This window comes from Herpailurus yagouaroundi, unplaced genomic scaffold (assembly GCF_014898765.1).
Source record: "Herpailurus yagouaroundi ecotype Mexico unplaced genomic scaffold, PumYag 166, whole genome shotgun sequence".
Lineage (NCBI taxonomy): Eukaryota > Metazoa > Chordata > Mammalia > Carnivora > Felidae > Herpailurus > Herpailurus yagouaroundi.
Genome location: NW_024412407.1, coordinates 2,606,441 through 2,626,912, shown reverse-complemented (window position 1 = coordinate 2,626,912; position 20,472 = coordinate 2,606,441). Strand labels below are relative to the sequence as shown.

Sequence of the window (20,472 nt, the reverse complement as noted above, 5' to 3'; positions counted from 1 at the left end):
ATAAAGCTGGCACCTCTCTCTGGTCTCTAAGGCAAAGGGAGCAGCGGGACAGGTGTGGGCCCGAAAGAAAACAAGGCTATGGGTTAGACGGGGATTGAATTCCAAGAGAGACCTCGAGGCCCTGGCAGGGGACTACTGGGGTTGTCTGGCAGAGGGTACTTCCCTACGCCGGGCCAAAGAGGAAAATGGGGTCGACTCAAGGTTACAGGGCTAGTAAGCGGTGCGCTGGGGACCAGAATCACAAATCCACGGGGGGTGGGGGCAGGGAATGGGAGACCTGTGGGAACCTCCCAGACCATGTCTCCCCTTGCCCATAGTGGGGGAGACACAAACATGAAGAATTAACAATGTCTTACCATTCCTTCTTTTAAAGAATAGGTGGGTTCCCGAAAGGTCGTCGTCCATTGACAGTAATGGTCATTTACTGGGCTCTCACAATGTGCCAGGGCTTAAACAGACGATATCATTCAACCTGAGCAACCTCGTTTTACTGATGAGATTTAGCACGGAGCAGGCGGGGTGGGGGAGCGGTGGGGGGGCCCCAAGCAGCTCGGCCATGGTTTGGCAGCTTGCAAGTGGCCCCCACCACACCAGGGAAGCCTGCTGCCAAAGCCTGTGCTGGATCACGTTCTGCTTTATGAGGCAGGTTCGGAACAGCTGCTGGAGTTTGAATCCTGGCTCCACCACTTAATCTCTCTGTGCCTCGGTTGCCTCATCTGTAAAGTAGAGGCCATAACACTGCCCACCTCTGTGAAGATTAAATGACCTCGTTCATAAACAGCCGCTGGCAGAGGGGCGCCTGGGTGGCTCAGTCGGTTAAGCGTCAGACTTCAGCTCAGGTCATGATCTCGCAGTCTGTGAGTTCGAGCCCCGCATCGGGCTCTGTGCTGACAGCTCACAGCCTGGAGCTGCTGCGGATTCTGTGTCTCCCTCTCTTTCTGCCCCTCCCCTGCTCGCTTTCTCTCTCTCAAAAATAAATACACATTAAAAAAAAAAAAAAAGCTGCTAGCAGAGTGCCAGGCGAATCACAAGACAGCATCGGTTTTAACAAAGATCGTATTGCTGCACAATGTGTGCAGATTTCTATTAACCAAACTGTTTTTTCCGTCCCGCTTCCCTTAACAAATCAGAATGTCATCGTGAGCCAGAAAACATGGCCCTGTGATATTTTGTAAACCATATGAAAGACTCAGAAAGTTTTTTCTTTAATCATCCTACTTTAAGGAATCCGGCAACTTCCTGGTAAGTTTGAAACAAGCCATTAAGCTAAAGGCACTTCTCTCCACCGCCAGGCATTCACCACCAGGGATGGGATGGAGCGGAGGGGGGTGGATGGAGGGGCACCAGGTATGGCCAACAGTGGGTTTGCTTTTGAGAGGTGAGGCTGCAGCCCCTGTGGGGACCGGCTGCAACGGGACAGTCCCCAGACTTCCCTCTCTCCAGTTCTGGCTATTCCGGGTAAACTTTTCACTCTAGAGCGAGAACATTCTCTGTCAAAGCTGCAGTTGTGTGTTGTGTTTTTCTAGCCCGGTGAGCACTTGGCTCTCTGGCAGGTGGGTGTTTACTTAGCTAAGAGTTTCTGTGATCGCTCTAAGGTGTGTCTTCTCTTTCTGTTTCTCTGACATCCTTTGGCAGTCCTTTATGCTAATGAGGACCATGATTTACAAAGAAGGTATTCATGCATGGACTCATACCTTTGTTCATCTTTTGTTTTTGCTTCTCCCACCTCTATGTCCCCGGTTGGTGAGGGTCCTCCCTGGCCCTGCACTGAACCTGTGTTCCACCCAAGTACCCCTGGATCTGCCTTGATCGAGTGCGATGTCTGAGGTGGGGAAGGGCAGTGACCTGTCATGAGGCCATTCTAAGTTCTTGTCGGTTCTCATAACTCTTCAGATCCGAAGGCTTCACCCCACATCGTATCAAACACATTCGCTTTTGCTATGAAACATTTGAATTTCTATAATTGCCTTTTGAAAATATTTGTCTACTGACAACTCATTCAATTACAACTAGCTGTAATTTGTGGACAATTTCAGACATACTTGGAATTACTGAAAAGCAAGCAAATCTAACCTATAACTTTTTTCAAATGTAATGAAATGTTTATGAGTTGAAAATCTTATCAGTTAAGGACGTGGATCCGTGTCATCCATAGTGTCTGATGGCTGAAAAGGCCTCTGCTGCCTGAAAACTAGAGCTTCCTGTCTCCCTCCAGGCTCAGGAGGAAGTCTCCGTGTGAAAGGGTCTGCCATGACCCATGGGTGGGTGTGCAGACTAGAATCGGGGACCATGGGGGGGGGGCGCGTGGGTGGCTCGGTTGGTTAGACCCCCCCACTTCGACTCAGGTCATGATCTCATGGTTCATGGGTTCTAGCCCGAGTCCACCTCTGTGCTGACAGCTCAGAGCCTGGAGCCTGCTAAGGATTCAGTGTCTCCCTCTCTCCCTGCCCCTCTGCTGCTTGCACTCTGTGTGTGTCTCTCTCTCAAAAATAAACATTAAAAAAAAAAAAAAAAAAGAACCAGGGACCATGGAAGCCAGAATGAAAATTCCACCACCAGGTGCGAACCACAATGCAGTTTATTGAAGCTACAGGACAGAGAGGTCTTTTCTTGGAGCCAAAAACGGACAAGTACCACTCATGGGAAATCAAGGCACAGGTAGGTGTGTGCGTCGGCTGCCTGGGGCTTTCCCTCAAGCCAGTGGGATGTGGGGCTGGAAGGGGGGGCACCTGAGAGGCAGAGATGATGAAAAACCCGGCTCCTGGGCCATGCCCCTCAGCCTGGCTTTGGGTCAATAGATGGTTTTTCAACCCAATCATCCTTGGCAGCAAATTTTGGGCTAAGATGCCAGTCGTCTGGGAAGGTGGGACTCCAGGTCGCAGGTCAGAGATGCAGTGGTAAAGGGTCCCACGGGGTTGTGGAACAGCATGCAGAACTGGGGTGTGTGGGCAGACGAAGGGGGCTGGGGTCTTGAGACACCTGGGGCGCCCCCTTCAGAATTTGTGGTGGGACCGCCAGCTCTGGGAGGAACTTTGTGAGACCTGGCGGGAGCTGTTGCTGCCCCCCCCGCGGGTGGCCCTGGGGCCCCCCGAACTAGAGAAGCCCCCGCGTAGCACCGAGCCCCCTCCGGAGCCCAGGCCCCTGTGGGCCCCAGCTCTGCCTTCCAGGGCGGCCCCTCCCTGGGCACAGCCGCTGTCGCCTCCGCTGCTGGTGTTGTGTACCATCTCTGCAAAGAGCATTTGAGGTCAGGGAGCCTATGGGGCATCCTACAGCCCCGGGGCCACCCCCTCTGCCCTCCAGCCTTCCCCGGTGTCCCACCCACTGAAACTCCACACAGGGTGGTGAGGGCAGGTGGCTGGCAGGGGAAGGAGGGACTCAGAGCCCCTGGGTTACCCTGGCCACCACCCAAGAGCTCTTCCCAGCCTGCAGGTGAGATGATCTCACACCAACGCTGGCCCATGATTTGAGAAACCTTAATCTCAGCCGTCCAGCCCCTTCCCAGAGAAAGCACTGGGTAACTCACCAATGCTAACAGAACTCTGGCAGTCACCAGACATCCTGTGGGAAGAGCAGAGGTCAGTGTTAGCGACCTGTGTGGCAACTCCCTCTGCTAGATGCACCTGCTTAGGTCCACGGCAATTGACATTGGCAATAAGAAATAGGATGGACTCTGGATGGGTAAGGTTGGACTTTAATTATTGCCCTTCCTACTAACATCCCAGAGCAACAGTAGAGGAACATCCCCTGGCCTACCCATCCTCTCTTTATTCAGTCAATATTATTTGAATCCATATGGGCCAAGGTCCTGTACCCAAGGGTCAGGCTACAGGAACTGACTCTTCAGACCTACAATTAAGCCAATGATAAAGAAATGGCCTAGAAATAATATTTATGCCTATGACTCCTCTTTGCAGACATGTGTTTTACAGCTAAGACATGAGACAAGAAGGGTGGGAAGTCTACCCAAGGTAAGGTTCAGGTGGTGTCACTATTGTACAGAAAACACAGCTCTCTGGAGGTCTGGCATCATCTTGCAGCCCTGAAGAGGAGCAGGCTGGGCCCGCCAAGGGCGCATCACCACCTCCAGCAGTGCGCACATGCACACACTGATGGTACCCGATGCCTGGCAGCTGGCTCAGGCAGGAAAGCCACCGGGCGTCACTGCCTCTTTGGGAACCAGAGGGATTCCCACTAACCTGCATTCCTCGCCTTCCAGGAGGGTCCGGTAGACGGCAATCTCAATGTCCAGGGCCAGCTTGACATTCATCAGCTCCTGGTACTCCCAGGGCAGCCTGGCCAGGTCCTCCTTGGCCTGCAGCAGGGAAGCCTTGAGGTCTTGGAGCTTGGCATTGGCGTCCCTGAGGGCCAGCTCCCCGCCCTGCTCTGCATCAGCGATGGCCGTCTGCAGGTTGGCATTCTCGGGGGATGGGGGCAGGAGTTCGATTTAGATTCAAGTGACATACACTGAGAGCCTGCACTGTATGCTTGGTGTCTGCATGTGGGTCACCTCACACTGGGCAAATGAGGAAACTACCACCCACAGAGGTTAAAACCTGGGCCTTCGTCTAGGTCCTAGCACATCAAGGAGTGGAGTTAGTGACACCTGGCTTCAAGGACCTAGCCCAGCTCACAAGGAGTCAGACTCTGCATTTCTCGCCTTTCGTGGTAAGAGACTGAGCATCTTCCAAAGACCTCCCACCTCCAAGAAGTCTTCCTGGATTATCAGAGAAACTTTCCTGAGCTACTCTCCCAATTCATTCTTCACCCAGTCAGCTTCTTTCCCCGACCTCCCTAACCTTGCCTGTATTCAGTATTTCTGACCCACATCAGCAACCAGACTCCAGGGACAGGACCTGGATCCACATGACAAGCTTTGCTCAGCACCCAGCCCAGAACTGCACCTGGTCAATCTTGGCATGCATGAGTCCAGGACATGGTTTCACTGTGGTAAGGAAGTGCTGAGCCCTGGGATTTATGGGGCAAGCGTAAGCCCATAGTCTCAGACACATGCTCTTCCTCCTCTTCCCACCTGCTTCTTGGTGCTCTTGATCTCAGCCCGCAGCTTCTGGATCATTCTGTTGAGCTCAGAGATCTCGCTCTTGGTGTTCTTCAGGTCATCTCCATGCCTGCCGGTCATGGTCTGCAGCTCCCCCAACTGTGTCCAGGAAAGAGTTACCCTTTCAGAAAGCCAGCAGGTGCCTTACAGATCCCCTAACCCAACCCTTCACATCACACACAAGAAAACCAAAGCACAGACATGTGACTACCGCAGAGTCGCCCAGTTGGCGGAACTGAGTGCTCTCGCCCCTGCATCAAGGGACCTGTCTTCTAGCACAACGGCTGCTGTTTGTGGAGCAGACAGTTTGCACCAGGCCCTGTGCTTGATGTCATACTTCGCAACAACCAGATGAGAAAGGCACGGTTACCTCCATGTTATGAATGGGAAAACTGAGCACAGACTGCTTAAGTCCCATGACTAAACTCATCCAGCTATCAAGTGACAGTGCCGGAATTTGAATGCCAACATTGCAGATGCTAGAACCATCTTCTTAACCAGCAGACTGTCCCTCCTTGGGCAGAAAAGACAGAAGAGTCAGCCGTACATGGGCCAGCTGATGCCCCATTCAGATTTGGGAACAGAAGGAGGCGGACAGAACTCCTTGTGCCTGTAGCCCCTTTGCTCCACCCCCCTCTGTGTCTCCCCACTTCTTTCCAGATGCTGACTTCAACCCCTCAGTGTGATTGAATCAGAGCACACGATGACAAGGTCCTGATTGGTGGAGGAGTGATGGAAATGTCTCCAGCAATAAAGAGAATGCAGCCAGAGGGATTAAGGATTTTCTGACCTGGGCATACTGACATTTGGGGCAGCATAATTTCTTGTTGGGAGGCAGGGTCATGCATTATAGGATGTGTAGCAGGATCCCTGACCTCTACCCACTAGACTCCAGTAGCACCCCCACCGCCACCCCAGGTGTGACAACCAAAAGTCTCTACAGACACTGTCAAACATCTCCTGGGAGAAAATCATGCCTTCCCCTCCTGTTGAGAAGCACCAAGTTAGAGCAAAGTCAGAGCTTTCCGGTTAGGAAGGGAGATGTATGTGGGTGAGATCAGACCAGTGAGGCAGTGAGGGGACTGCTCTGCTGGCGATAGAGAAAAGAATGACTCAGAGGCAAGGTCTGCCCTCCTGGATGGCCTGCTCATGTAGCTTGATGGGAGAGCGAGGTCGTCCAGAGTTACATGTTGGTGTCACCCACCTTGGTCTGGTAGAGCACCTCGGCCTCTGCCTTACTCCTCTGGGCAATAGCCTCATACTGTGCACGGACCTCAGCAGTGATGCTATCCAGGTCCAGGCAGCAGTTGTTGTCCATGGACAGGACCACAGACGTGTCGCTGGTGTCTGCGGAGCTCCTGCGGAGCCAGGCAGACATGCCCATTCCTGAGCAGATCCACACCAGGGCCCCGCAGAAGATGGGGAGCCACCAGCTCTGGAAGGGTCGGGACCGACTGAGGGCCAGGTGGGAAGGTATCACTTTTGTCAGAATCACAGACAGGACTCAAGCGCCTAATGGTGAGCTCTGAGTGCCTTCCTCTCCAGGAGGGGTCAGGCAGGTGGCGCAGAGGCTTGCACGTGAAAAGCACACTCACGACATCATAGAAGGTCTTCAGGAAGTTGATCTCATCTGTCACAGTCTCCACCTTGGCCTCCAGTTCCACTTTGGTCATGTAGGTAACATCGACATCCTGGGGGACAGTTCAAACACTGTTCCCTCCAGCCTGTGGGCTGGCCCAGTCCTGGGCCATGAGGAAGGGGCCACAGGAGCCTCTCCCCTCCCCCCCCCCCAGGAGCTCCCTCTCAGGGGAAATGAGGCAGGCGTGTCCTCACAGGGCTAAACCACTGTCTGACAGGCTGGGCTGGTGCATACCCAACAGAGAGGAGCAAAGGAGCTAAGGGGCTGGGGGGGGGGGGGGGGGGGGGGGGGAAGGAGAGCAGGGCTGGGGCCACCACAATGGGCCCAGGGCAGAGGAGGGTTTGTGACTGTGCAACCCTCAAAGTTTCTCTTTAGATGGATTATGGGGATGTACTCCTGAAAACACAAAACCCTGTTGCTTCCCTTTGTCCATTTTCTCATCAAAACTCCAGACCTAATGAGATTCATAAGCCCCACATGCCCATCAGGGAGAGGTATCGCCAAAGTCTGGCAGGCCCTTTATAACCTGCCCCTGCCTGCCCACCCTGCTCAGCAGGCTCCCTCCCTGGCCCCGGCCCTCACCCACATAGCCTAAAGGAGACCCTCAGCTTAGCAGGACTAAACTCATGCTTCCCCTCAATCTTCCAGCCACTCTGCTTAGTGGGAGGTGGGGGTAGGGAGGGACCCTTCACCTTCTTCAAGACCACGAAGCCATTCTCTGCAGCCACGCGCTTGTTGGTCTCCTCTTCATACCTGTGAGAAAAGAGCCCCTGTCTGATCTGCCTTCTCTGGGACGTCCCCATGGCCCCAGAGCCCTTCTCATAAGTAACATGGACTCAGGACTTCTGCCAGTTTCACTCAAGACAGGTGTCATTGCAAGGCACAGCCCTTCCGAAGTCAAGGAAGAATTCGTTCAACAGACTCCCTGCTATGTGCCAGGTACCACTTAACAATAATGAATAACCACTTCATTGCTGGACACTGGAGTAGAAGCCCGTTCCTATTTTGGGGTCCTATTTTGATTCATCTCCTAAGGCTTCCTGGAAATTTTTGGATTTTTGAAAACCATTTCTAAGACCAAAGGGAGATGGCTGAGCTGCCAGGTGCTTTTGGGAGGGAGGTGGGTGGTACCAACTAGCGTATAATGAGTATAGTAGCCCCATGGGCTCCCAGTAGACACATAACAAATCAGTGAAACCCAAGAATGGGTCGCTAAGAATGTGCCAGTGAATTCTGCTTATATTAACTCATTGAATCCTCGTTACAACCAATAGGGTAAATGCTCCCACTCTTTCCATTTTACGGTGAGGAGCCTGATCACAGAGCTCCTAAGGGGCAGAATGAGGCTGGGCCAAGGCACAGCAAGTTGCTATTTGCTGAGGAGCTTATTGACAGGGGAAATAAAATTCCGATTCGGAGGAGAACCTGAAGACGGTCTAGCCCAGGGAGGACAGAGGACGTTAGCCGAGTCTGTTAGCTCCGGGGTGTCTTGGAACTCTCCAGAATTCTGTGTGTATGCCCTTTCACTAAATTCTCAGAAGGACTTCTGCCTCAAGCAAACCATAAGCCACTCCGTTAAAGACTGGGCTACTGAGAGTCACGGGGTAAATTCTACAAGCTTACAGCTAGCTGGAACAGAGCGAAGCCAGAGCCCAGGCCTCCTGCCACCCACCCCTGCCACCTGCCGGCTCACCCGCCTCAAGCAGGGACGGGGCAGTGCACACCTCTTCTTGAAGTCTTCCACCGGCTCCTCCCTGCTCCTCAGCTCACCCTCCAGCTTGTCCTTCTCTGTGTGCAGCCCATCCAGGAAGGCCTTGAGGCTACTGATGTAGTTCTCAAAAAAAGGCTCAAGGTTGTTGTCGTTGCTATTAGAACTGGAGCCCTGCTCCTGAAGGAGGGTCCACTTGGTCTCGAGGACCTTGTTCTGCTGCTCCAGGAACCACACCTGCAGCCCAATGGGAAGAGCCCCAGGGAGCTGTCTAGGGCCAGCTCCAATCATGGCGGTCCGTGGTTTCCCCAAAGTCCCAGGGGTCTCCTCCTCTCTCCTGCAGGGCTGCATTCTGTAACTCTGCAACAGTTTAGTCCTTAACCCATGTGGACAGCAGCATTGGGGTAATGCAGGGGAGGCAGAGCCCTACTGCACAGGTAAGGAAGCCGAAGCCCAGAGATGACCAAGGACACACGGCAAGTCAGTAACAAAACACAAGTGACGTTTCCTGATACTTAGGCTTGATGATCTTCCCGCTATATCATTCATTCATTCCTCAGTCATTCGTTCCTCAGTCATTTAGTAGTCAACAAATAGCAGGAGATCCCAACATCCAAGAGTAGATAGAGTCCCCAGGAAGAGGTTGGCAGGACCGCCAGGTACACTGCACTAATGTGGGAAATGGCAAAAGCCACAAGGAACTGGCTTTCAGGCAGCCAGTGTCCCAAGAACAGGGTCCAGACACACCTAGAGTCAGCCTCGTCTGACAAACCTGGTTAAATGTACGGCTCAGCTGCATTTAAATTGAACCACTGGTTAAAAGTTCTAGGCCAACTGTACACACATGTAGAATAAATATTAATTGGCCATTCAACAAACATTTGCAGAGCACCAAGCTTGTTGCCAGGGCTTATGCTGGACAGTCAAGACCCTCAAGACCATGAGAGGCTCAAGACCCTCAAGGCTCATGAGAGGGAAGGGAGCAGGCACGGAGAGGGGCCCGTTGGGAAGGGAAAGCTGGAGGAGGGCCAATCCAGCCAGGAGGCGGGTGTAGACCACCTCGTCCAGACCCAAGAGACCACCAGACTTTCCTCTTCCAGGCTCACATTAGGATTCCCAAGGCCTCCTCCCCCTGGCTCACGTGAGAGACTCCACCTTCCCCATCTGGGAAGGTTGGGTTTCCTCCCCAGGAGAATTTAAGAAGAATGAGAACTATAAAAATCACCACCGTTCTGCAGCTGGGCAGAGGCTACTTAACTTGAGCCAGATCATATGCCAGTGAAGGCTCTTTTCCACCATGAGTTTTCTGAAGTATCTTTTTAAAAAAAATTTTTTAATGTTTATTTTTGAGAGAGAGAGAGAAAGAGAGAGAGAGAGCAGGGGAGGGGCAGAGAGAGAAGGAGACGCAGAATCCGAAGCAGGTTCCAGGCTCTGAGCTGTCAGCACAGAGCCCCACGTGGGGCTTGACTCCCAGACCCACGAGATCATGACCTGAGCTGAAGTCGGACACCTAACGGACTGAGCCACCCAAGCGCCCCTGAAGTATCTTTTTATTTATCATCATGGTGTATATGCTACAGGGCTAGTTACATCCAACACATCATCCTGGAGGAGTAGATTTTTGTCCTCAAATTCTTTACATTGTTTCTGCTTCCATATTAGAAACAAAGTTTCAGATACCTTCAGACTCAGTGTTCCAAGTTGTTGGGACACTGTCATCTGTATTGCCCACCAGCCAGTGACATCCTTGTCTCTCATCTTGAATTCCTTTTCCAGGACGCACTGCCTAAAACCCATAAATTTTACAGAAGCCCCGTTGAACCTACCAATTTCCCTTTTGTTATTTCCATTAAAGTTGAAAGAAAGAAAGAAAGAAAGAAAGAAAGAAAGAAAGAAAGACAGACGAAGGATGCCTCTTCCGCAGGTTGTTGAGAGGATCATGTATGAGAAAAGTTCTCTGTCACTTGGGTGCGGTGTGAACGTAGGTCGTTTTTGTAACACTTGTCTCCTACTTCCCTTCAGCAGCAGAGACCAGTCTTGGTGCCTCTGCTGCTGGCAGTGAAACCGTAGCTCCTCTGGGGGGAAAGAGCCTGCACAGAGCGTGCATTCCCACTAACACATACATCCAGATAGACTCGCAAAACCACACACACGCACCCACCTGCTCTCTGATCACAGTGCCCTGCCCCGGGCTCTCTTCCCCGTGAAGCCCTTTATGTCGCAGACGGGGACTGTCCTCCTTGTCCCCTCACCCCCTACGTACCTGCCCCATGCCCTCAAGGCCCTGATTCTTGCCCAAAGCTTCTCGCTAATCTGAAAAAAGCAAGACACAGCAATTGAGTCTGAACCGGGGCACAGACTGAGAGTTCACAGCCCCGGTGCTGTCTGGACACAGCCACCTCCTGAGTCTCCTTGTACTCAGCTTCCTTTTCTGCACATACAGGCCTTCAGACTTGAGTGGGCGGGGGGAGGGGAGCGGGGCTCACATTGGACCTACTGAAGTCAGGGGTTCAAAGGAGGTATGGAAATGAGAGAAAGGGCACCAGTGTCCTAGCCCCACATTCCATCCACCGCCTCGGCCTGCTGACGTCTGCGATGCTGAGGACAGAGTCAGTCTGGGGAAAGTGGAAGGAGGGCGGGTTTGCGGCTGGGAGTTGTGGGGAGGAGACATAATAACAATTGTCATATAAAGTCACCCTGTTTTCGCAGACATGTGAGGCTGGTCCCGACTCCCAAATCCGAACGGTGCATTTCCAGCGTGGCCCCTGCCTTCCTCGAAAGAGACCTGGGAGCAAATGAGGAAATGTGCCACACTGTCTTCCCACCCCCTGCCTACCATTTTCTCCAATCCTTGCTATCAAGGGAAGCACTTTGGAACAAGTCAGTGGCTTCCACCCCTTGATGGTTGCCAGCAACCTGGCCCGGTTTGAATATGCTGAGTATTCAGGTTGCATTTTAAATATAAAGAACAGGGGCGCCTGGGTGGCGCAGTCGGTTAAGCGTCCGACTTCGGCTCAGGTCACGATCTCGAGGTCCGGGAGTTCGAGCCCCGCGTCGGGCTCTGGGCTGATGGCTCGGAGCCTGGAGCCTGTTTCCGATTCTGTGTCTCCCTCTCTCTCTCTGCCCCTCCCCCGCTCATGCTCTGTCTCTCTCTGTCCCAAAAATAAAAAATAAACGTTGGAAAAAAAAAATTTTTTTTTTAAATAAATAAATATAAAGAACAAATTCCAAAGAAATTGGGGTGGAAGTTTGAGGCTCTAATGAGGGTCCATCCCAAATCGCTTCTTCCTGGAAAAGCCCACTGCTAATCCCGCACATCTGCAGACTATAAACCCAGCTGGTCTCCTCGGCTGCCTCTTAGAAAGGGGAGCAGAGCGCGTTATTACCAGCGCAGCTGGGCCTTCCCAGAGGGGAGGGCATAGGGGCTCCTCGAGAGGCTCGGGGCCCTGTAGCCCCTCCTCTCCGTGGCCATGGCTAGGCCTCTCACGAGGGTACCATGACCAAGGCCCCCTCTGCTCTGAGGAAGCCGGGCTGTCACTGGGGGGAGTTAGGAAGGCAGAGGAGAAATCGCTCCTGGCTGCAGGGAGCCCTGGCTTCTCTGGGAAACGGGGCGCTCAGAGTCAGGCGCTCGGGGTTAAGGACCAGCTTGGCAACACATAGCACAGCAGACGGCAGATAATGTGGGTTGGGGACAGCGGTGGTTGGGTGGAGCTAGGAAGGAGTTGAGGAGAAAGAAGCGTGTGGGGCTGCGTCAGGATGGGGGCACTGAGTCAGGAGGCCTTGGATCGGGTGTGGGGGAGGTGAGGGACTGTGTTTTGGTGTCCAGGACAAACTGTCATCCTGTTGTCAGCAACTGGAGAGAACCCTGCTCTATAGGGAACTGTTCAACACCAGGTGAGCTCTGAGCCAAGTCATACTGGGGAGGGACCAGCCTCGCTGCGTCTAGAACCCAGGAAAGGTCTTAGGCCAGCAGCTGCTGTCCCAAAGGACAGGGTCCTTGACAGATGGGTGGCCTCCTCAAAGTGCCCAGACGCTGCCACCCCAGGAGGCCATCAGAGCAGTGCCATGGAAAGCACCCTGGACAGAAACAGGAAGCCCTGCTTCCAGGCTCCGGATCCCTCTGGGCTACCATTTAGCCAATCAGAATAGAGCTGATGAACTCCTGCTCCGCCTATGAAGCGGCTGGGAGTTGGGACGTGAGGTAAGTGCTATGCAGTGTTGTATAAAGCAAAGAGCAGACACGCTGTGTCTGTTTCTGTGTCTGTGTCTGTGTCTGTGTCTGTGTCTGTGTCTGTGAGGGACTATAGTAGCGGCAGGTAGGCAAGCCGTGGCGTGCTGGCCAGGGGGCGGGCTCAGTGATTGACATTCACAGACCTCTTCCCTTCTACCCTCCCTCCCAGCAACCCTGTAGGGAAGGGCACGCAGTAGTTCCATTTCACAGATGAGGAAAACTGGGGCTCAGAAGTTAAATTGCCTGTCTGAGGGCCCACAGACAGTAAGTGCCAATAGCCTCCGATCCCGTTCTGTTCCAGTCTGGAGCCCGTGTTTGTGGAGCAGCCAGGCAAGACTTGGGCTTCGGGCACAGGCCTCCTGTGGGGACCCCACACAGTGCTCTGTGTCTGTTCCTACCCAGAGCTCAGCTCATGGAACAGGCCCTGACTCTGAGCAACTGACTCGGATTTGATCGAGTTTGGGAAATGGCAGATGAAAACCAGGAGCCAAGGTACAAGCAGGACCCTACTCTTGTCTAAGCCCCCAGCAAGGGCACTTGGCAGTAGTTCCCCAGCAGTGGGGGTAGTTGATGGGTGCTATATCATCCTACCTTTTCCCAGTGAGTATCAGAGTCCCAGTTTTGCAAGCCAATGGGCCGCAGGCCAGGGCCATGAACCACCCTGACACTAAGCGGTTCACAGTTAGTAGCCCCGCCTCTAAATGAGACCCTAGTGTGAGGCTCCTCTGCCCTCCCCCTCATCTGCTCCCCAGCCACCCCTTCCTGAACACCTTTCTGTGCTGGGTACTACCTTGACCTCTTCTGACTGGCTCCTCCTCTGTACCAGGGATCATGAAAAATCCTCTGGCTTCAAGCCCCCCTCCCCTTTTCTTTACACCCAAACTGACCCATAATTTAAAACCAGCAAGCACCCCAGCCCCAATGGTGTCCTGTCTTACAGCTCCTGGGACACCATTGCCCCTAAGGAAGTCAGACGAGAATGTCTTTCCTCCCCTCAACCAGCGGGAAAGCCCGTGGAGGGCAGGACCATACTTGGGGCGGTCTCTATACCCTCAGCACCCAGCCAGCCAGCCTTGTACAACTTGAGCCATTCTTGTTTCCAAAAAGTGCCAAGCCACAGCCTCGTAAGCGTACGTGCCAACACTTAATAGCATCTGACATTTGTGGAGTGTCTTCAACTTTTCAAAATCCTTTCACTTACCAGGACTGACAGACAAATGGGCAAGCATGCCACACAGAGACACACACCCTCCCGTGACTCACAGCCAAAATGCTCTCAAACGACCTGCAACCCCAAATGAAAACGACCAAAGCATTAGGCACGAACGAGGTTTGAAGACTGATAACAGTCAGAAGGTAAATGCTGTACCAACCTACCCTCTGACTCTGCTTTCTCCCAAGAGGCATGGAAACCAGAGCTGGGAATGAGGGTCAGGCACAATGCTCAGAGAGCCCAGGCAGGGGTAGCCAACCCTTGTTTTCCCCAGGACTCCATTCCCAGCAAGGGGTACAAGGACCACCATCCATACCATTATCTTCCCAAACGTCCATTCATTCTCTCCGCGGTCGTTCGTCAAGCGCCTACTTACACCAGGCACCAGGCTACCCAATAGGAACACGATTCTGCACAAGACAAGGTCCAAGGTCTGGAGAGACTCACAGTTGTGTTGAAGGAGGAGCCAGTCATGTAAACAACTCCTTAGATCACATTGGGATCAGTGTTTTGGACAGCGGCGCTAGAGGCATAAGAGGAAGAAAGGCTATGGAAGGCATCATAGAGGAGGCAATTTTGAGTGGGGTATTGAGGGATGAGTAGGAATGGGCCCGGTGGATGGACAAAAAGAGAAAAGCATCCCCAATAGAGAGGAAAACGTTTCAGATACAGGTGAGTGGGGAGGGTTAGTGAGAGACCCCACATTCTTGCAGAATAGAGGACATGGAAGGGGGGGACAGGTGATATGGAAGGTTGAAACTGATGATGATGGTGTCTTTGTGCTATGCTCCAGAATCAAGGCTTCACTCCGTGGGAAGTGGCCTTGGGGCTGACTGCACATCAGGACCACTGGGCAGCTTTTAAGAATCCAGATCCTCAGGCCTCACTCTTGATCTCCTGAATCAGAATCTTAGGTAATGTGGCCCAGGCACCTGTATTTTTTTTAAGTTCCAGTTTGCTTTAACTCTGATGTACTAATCCGTAAAACATAAGCAACCTTATTATAGGAGGAAAACTTCCACATCATTGTGAAGGGCTGGGGGAGCCATAAGAGAGAGTCACCCGTCCTGTCTTCAGACCAGGTATAGACTTTTATCTAGACCAAGAGGCTGGGCCAAGCAGCCAGTCTTTAGAGGCAGGTGCAAATGCTGATGACTGAGAAGCACCACCAGAGCGCTGGAGAGCCAGCAGGGAGCTTCGAAACACATCACTGAGAAAGGGCAAGAGAAGGTGAACCACAGCCTAGGGCAAACATGTATCTGATGGGTCTCCAAAACATCATGATGAGGGAAAGAAGCTAGACACAGAAAGAATATATTCTGTATGATTTCATTTACATGAAATTCTAGAAAAGGCAAAGTAACCTGTAGTGACAGAAAGCAAGCCCCAGCCTGGGCCTGAGGGCTGGAGGATGATTGACAGCAAAGTGGCGTGGGAGAAAATTTTGGAAGATGTCCTATATTTTGATTGTGGTTGTATTTACACGGGGATACACCTCTCTGTGAGTCAAAACTCACTGAAATGTACTCTGAAAATGACTGCATTGTTATTGTATGCAAATTATACCTCAGTGAAATTGATTTTAAAAGGGGGACAAGAAGGGCGCCTTGGGTGGCTCAGTCAGTTGAGCATCTGACTCTTGATTTCAGCCCTGGTCATGATCCCAGGGTCTTGAGATCAAGCCCAGTGTTGGGTTCTGTGCTGAGCATGGAGGCTGCTTAAGATTCTCTCTCTCTCTCTCTCTCTCTCTCTCTCTCTCTCTCTCTTTCTCTCTCTCTCTCTCTCTCTCTCTTTCTCTCGGCATCTGGGTGGCTCAGTCAATTGAGCGTCTGACTTCAGCTCAGGTCATGATCTCGCAGTTCGTGAGTTCAAGCCCCACATCAAACACTCTGCTCTCAGCACAGAGCCCATTCTGGATCCTCTGTCCCTTTTCCCCTGTCCCTGCCCTGCTTGGGTGCTCCCTCAAAAATAAAACCATTTTAAAAAAATTTTTTAAAGAGCCAAATTATGGAAAGAGCCTAGATGTCCATCAACTGATGAATAGGTAAAGAAATTGTGGTTTATATACACAATGGAATATTATGCGGCAATGAGAATGAAACATGGCCTTTTGTAGCAACGTGGATGGAACTGGAGAGTGTTATGCTAAGGGAAAGAAGTCATACAGAGAAAGACAGATACCATATGTCTTCACTCTTACGTGGATCCTGAGAAACTTAACAGAAGACCATGGGGGAGGGAAAGGGGGAAAAAAAGTTACAGAGAGGGAAGGAGGCAAACCATAAGAGACTCTTAAAAACTGAGAATAAACTGAGGGTTGATGGGGAGTGGGAGGGAGGGGAAAGTGGGGGATGGGCACTAAGGAAGGCACCTGTTGGGATGAGCACTGGGTGTGGTATGGAAACAAATTTGACAATACATTTCATAATAAAAATAAATAAATAAATAAATAAATAAATAAACCATATTCAAATTGTAAAAAAATAAACAAATAAAACAAAATACACACTTGTCAATAATTACAGTTTTTTTTTTAAACGTTTATTTCTTTTTGGGCCAGAGAGAGACAGAGCATGAACGGGGGAGGGGCAGAGAGAGAGAGGGAGACACAGAATCGGAAACAGGCTCCAGGCTCTGAGCCATCAGCCCAGAGCCTGACGCGGGGCGCGAACTCACGGACCGCAAGATCGTGACCTGGCTGAAGTCGGACGCTTAACCAACTGCGCCACCCAGGCACCCCATTATAATTACAGTTTTTATGAAGGGAAATAGAAACCACGTCTACTCTGGTCACTAAACCACTTAGGATAAGAGTGACTTGAAAATGGGACCCAGAATTAAAGACGGTTCTTGTGCGTGATGCCAATCCCTCACTGTAGCGAAAAGGTGGCATTATGCTCCAAAGGGCTGATGTGGTTTGTCTACCGTCAAGTCCTTATAATCTGGGAATAGCTCAATCTCGGGGGCGGGGGGGGGGGGATACAAAAGAGGGCAGGATTTATGCCTTTCAAAGAGTTCAGGTAGTAGTGATGGTGGACGCAAAGGGTTCATGCATGGCCCTTTCCACGGCGGAGCAGGGTCGCTCTCTCCCATCGCCCTCACCCCCTCACCTCGACTCTCTGACACAGATCGAATGACAAGGGAAGTAGAGTGTGTCATTCCAGCTCCGAGAAAGTCCTGGGAGGTCCAACGGGCGCAACGGGAACTGGGCTTGCCCCCTGAGGAGCGCCATCCCACCTGGCTTCGGCCCCAGCTCCCTGCTTTCCTCTTCCTTGCCCAGCCCCACCTTCATGTGCCTTCCTGAGAAGCACAAAGCCACTCTGCTGCTGTGCACTTGTCCATCTGGCCACCATACCTGCAAGAGGAGAGAAGCCTGGGCTGGGCACAGCTGTGTCAGAGGCATGCTAGGAAGGTTCCCCTGCTGGCCCAGCTCACCCCATGTTCCAGCTTCCAGGTTCCAGCCCTGCGATCCCATGGGTGAGCCAAACAGAAAGCCAGCCTGGTCATAGGGACCCACTGAGTCCTGTGTCCTCCCAGCTCATCCCGGCTCTGGCATAAATGTTCAGGATGTTGGTAATGGACCATAGAATGGGGTAAGGGCAGTACTTCTCCAAGCCCAAACAGACCTAGATCGCACACGGCCTCCTTGCCCATTCTGCAGCCCTGCTACGCAGGTCCAATCCTCTTTTCTCCCATATTCCTCTGCTCCCCCACCCTGAGGCTTGGGGACCCCCCATGGCTCGGGAGTATCTCTCTCTTCCTCAGTCAGCACTGCAGTTAATATCCCTGCAGTCTACCACGGGGCTAGGAACTCACAGAGAGCGACCCCGGGCTTCTGTCTCTGCAGCCCCTCTCTGAATCTAATCCCTGTGCCCAGTCATGCTGAGGCCCAGCTCTGCTGCTCTGGTCCCCAGACAGAGGGCTCTGGGAATAAGGACCATGAATCAACTCCTTGGTCACAGGAGCCCCAATGCCTAGCACAGGGCCAGGCACAGATTAGGCACTCTATTTGCTTTATTATTTACATTTTAGTTACTATAATTGTAATAATAATAAAATAATAATTATTAATAATCTGGTTTCTAGACCCTTAATTAATATGAATTAATAATAACAATGTGGGGCACCTGGCTCAGTCGTCTTAAATGTCAGACTCTTGATTTCGGCTTGGGTTGTCATCTCACGGTTTCATGAATTCCATCCCCGCATCGGGCTCTGCGCTGACTTCGTGGAGCCAGCTTGGGATTCTCTCTCTCTCTCTCTCTCTCTCTCTCTCTGCCCCTCCCCCACTCCCGCTCTCTCTCTCAAAATAAATAAACGTTAAAAAGATAATAACAACATTGCATCACTATTTGCCAGACACTTTTGAAATGTTCAGTATATGTTCAATGAATTCACTCTCAGGACAAACCTCTGAGTAGATACAATTATCATCCCTATTTTACAAATTAGGAAACTGAGGCACAGAATAGTTAGGTAAATGACCTATGACTGAACAGCTAGAAAGCCACATAGTCAAGGTTAAACCCAGGCAGTGTGGATCTAGAGTCTGTGCTCATAAACACAGTCTACACTGCAGGTCTACCAGTGAGACGCATTAAGCTTCTTCCCTATTCCTCACTTTGAAACCTGTCCAGGTGGGTCTGCAGGCAGCTGGTGTAGGACTCAAAGAAGGGCTGCAGGTCATGGGCACTGGCCCTGGAGGTGGCCAGCTGCTCCTGCAGGAGGCACCACTTGGTCTCCAGGAGCCATACCTGCGGTCAACCAGGGACGAGAGGTCATGGCCTGCCTGGCCTCCAGCTCACAAGCAGACCCACTGCCCCAACCCAGGCCTTATGTTCCCAGGCCCCCTCCCCACCACAGGCCCTCACCTTGTCGATGAAGGAAGCAAACTTGTCATTGAACATCTTGATTTGCTGCTTCTCTTGGCCTTCACCCTCCTGATCTAGAGGGTCGATTCCCATGTTCAGGGACTGAAGGAGACTCTGGTTGATGGTCACCTCCTGGATGCTGAGGGGAAAGCCCCCTGAACCCTCATGGCCCCCAGATCCACCAGGAATGCCTCCAAAACCACCATATCTCCATTGCCCCTTCCTCCAGCCTCACACAGGCTCCCTCCAAAGGCACCCAAACATCCCCAGCATCCCCACACTGAGCCCCCAGCCTGGGTGGCACACTAAGCAAGATTTTCTTGCTTCCCCCAAGGCTGTATAGGCTCTGGCTGCCAAAGGCACCCTGTATCATGACACAGGCTATGAAAGCAGGTTAGATAAAGGTGCCCCCTCCAAAAATGATGTAGTCCTAGGAGTGCAGAATTTCGTCATAGACAGTGGGCTGAATCTCTGTCCCCCACTCCACTCCGCTGCTTGGGCCTCAGCTAGAAGTCCTTTGTGGTAAAGCCTCATAAAGATCTGCTACAGCTCTGGTGGAAATGTGGTAAGAATGCTTGAGAAGTGGCACAATTTGTTTGTTGTAGGGGGTTTAGCGCAACCAATTATCTGCTGCCTTCTAAGTCTGCACCAGCCACCAGGATTTGGCATTGACTTTGCAGTGCAGACTACTACTCAGTAATGGCATTGCGTTTCCTAAGGACAAGGTTATGTTGTATCGTGATCCAATAAGGGAGTCCGTCTCAGATCCTCTCCAATCACCAGGATTGGATAGCAGGGGGTGGTGGAGGAAGAAGACACAGAAGGCTCCTCCACTGAGAACTCCCCGGCTGACAAAGGGAATGGAGGTGCACGCAGCACATGGAGAGACACAGAGACCCTAAAGCCACAGCAGGGCCATGAGCCTCAGGACCTGATCTCAGGATAAATTTGGAGCAATTCACACACACACACACACACACACACACACACACACCACACACACGCACACACACGCACACGCACACACACACACACATGCCCTCCATGAGACCTGAAGGGCCAACAGGGCTTTCCTAAAGACACATTATGACAGACTAGCTTTATCTCATTTTCAACAGGGGCCACTTGCCCAGTAAGCCAAAGGATACTACAGGTGTAGGGAAACAGGGTCCCAGAAAGATGCCAACTGGGTTGCTCATGAGGCAGATGGAGAAAGACCTGGAGGAAGTATAGCACCGGTAGCACATCCATGGCCAGCTGACTCCCATTCCCTGACCTGGACAGTGCCCCTTGACAGGGTGCTCGATCCTCCACCCTCATTCACTATGCACTCATCCAGTATCTGCTCTGGGCCCAGAACTGCCAGGTGCCGCAAACAATGGCTGTTGCCTGCTCTGCCTGCTCAGTCTGCCAGTTCACGGGCCAGCAAGGAAGGCAGACACGTCAATACAAAGGTACTGAGAAAGACAGGTGTGTTCAGGGCCTGCTGGTGACACGATGAGGGGGTGAGTAACTCTGCTGGTAGCTGAGGGGCAGACATGGAAATCTCTCCTCAAGAGCAGATGTCAGAGCCGAAGGAAGATGGGGTCTCGGAGAGTATGCCCACCAAAAGGGAAGCATTGGCAAAGGACCCAAGACTTGGAATAGTTCAGAGTGTTTAGGAAAATGGGAGCATTTTTGCTCACTGGTAAAGGTAATACAGAAAAGGGTGTGGTGTTCTGGGACTGCGCTGGAGAAACAGGCTGAGCCCCTTC

The 20,472-nt window shown here is 52.1% G+C and overlaps 1 protein-coding gene across 1 annotated transcript; it reads right to left on the bottom strand.

The window, feature by feature from the left end:
• Positions 1 to 2,993: 2,993 nt before the first annotated feature.
• Positions 2,994 to 19,091, bottom strand: LOC121039001 (keratin, type II cytoskeletal 3-like). Its single transcript, XM_040489018.1, is given in 11 exon segments — positions 2,994 to 3,226; positions 3,524 to 3,558; positions 4,197 to 4,417; positions 5,030 to 5,155; positions 6,261 to 6,403; positions 6,633 to 6,747; positions 7,388 to 7,448; positions 8,420 to 8,640; positions 18,719 to 18,925; positions 18,928 to 19,019; positions 19,022 to 19,091. Coding segments are annotated over 11 exon segments (1,524 nt in total).
• Positions 19,092 to 20,472: the final 1,381 nt, after the last annotated feature.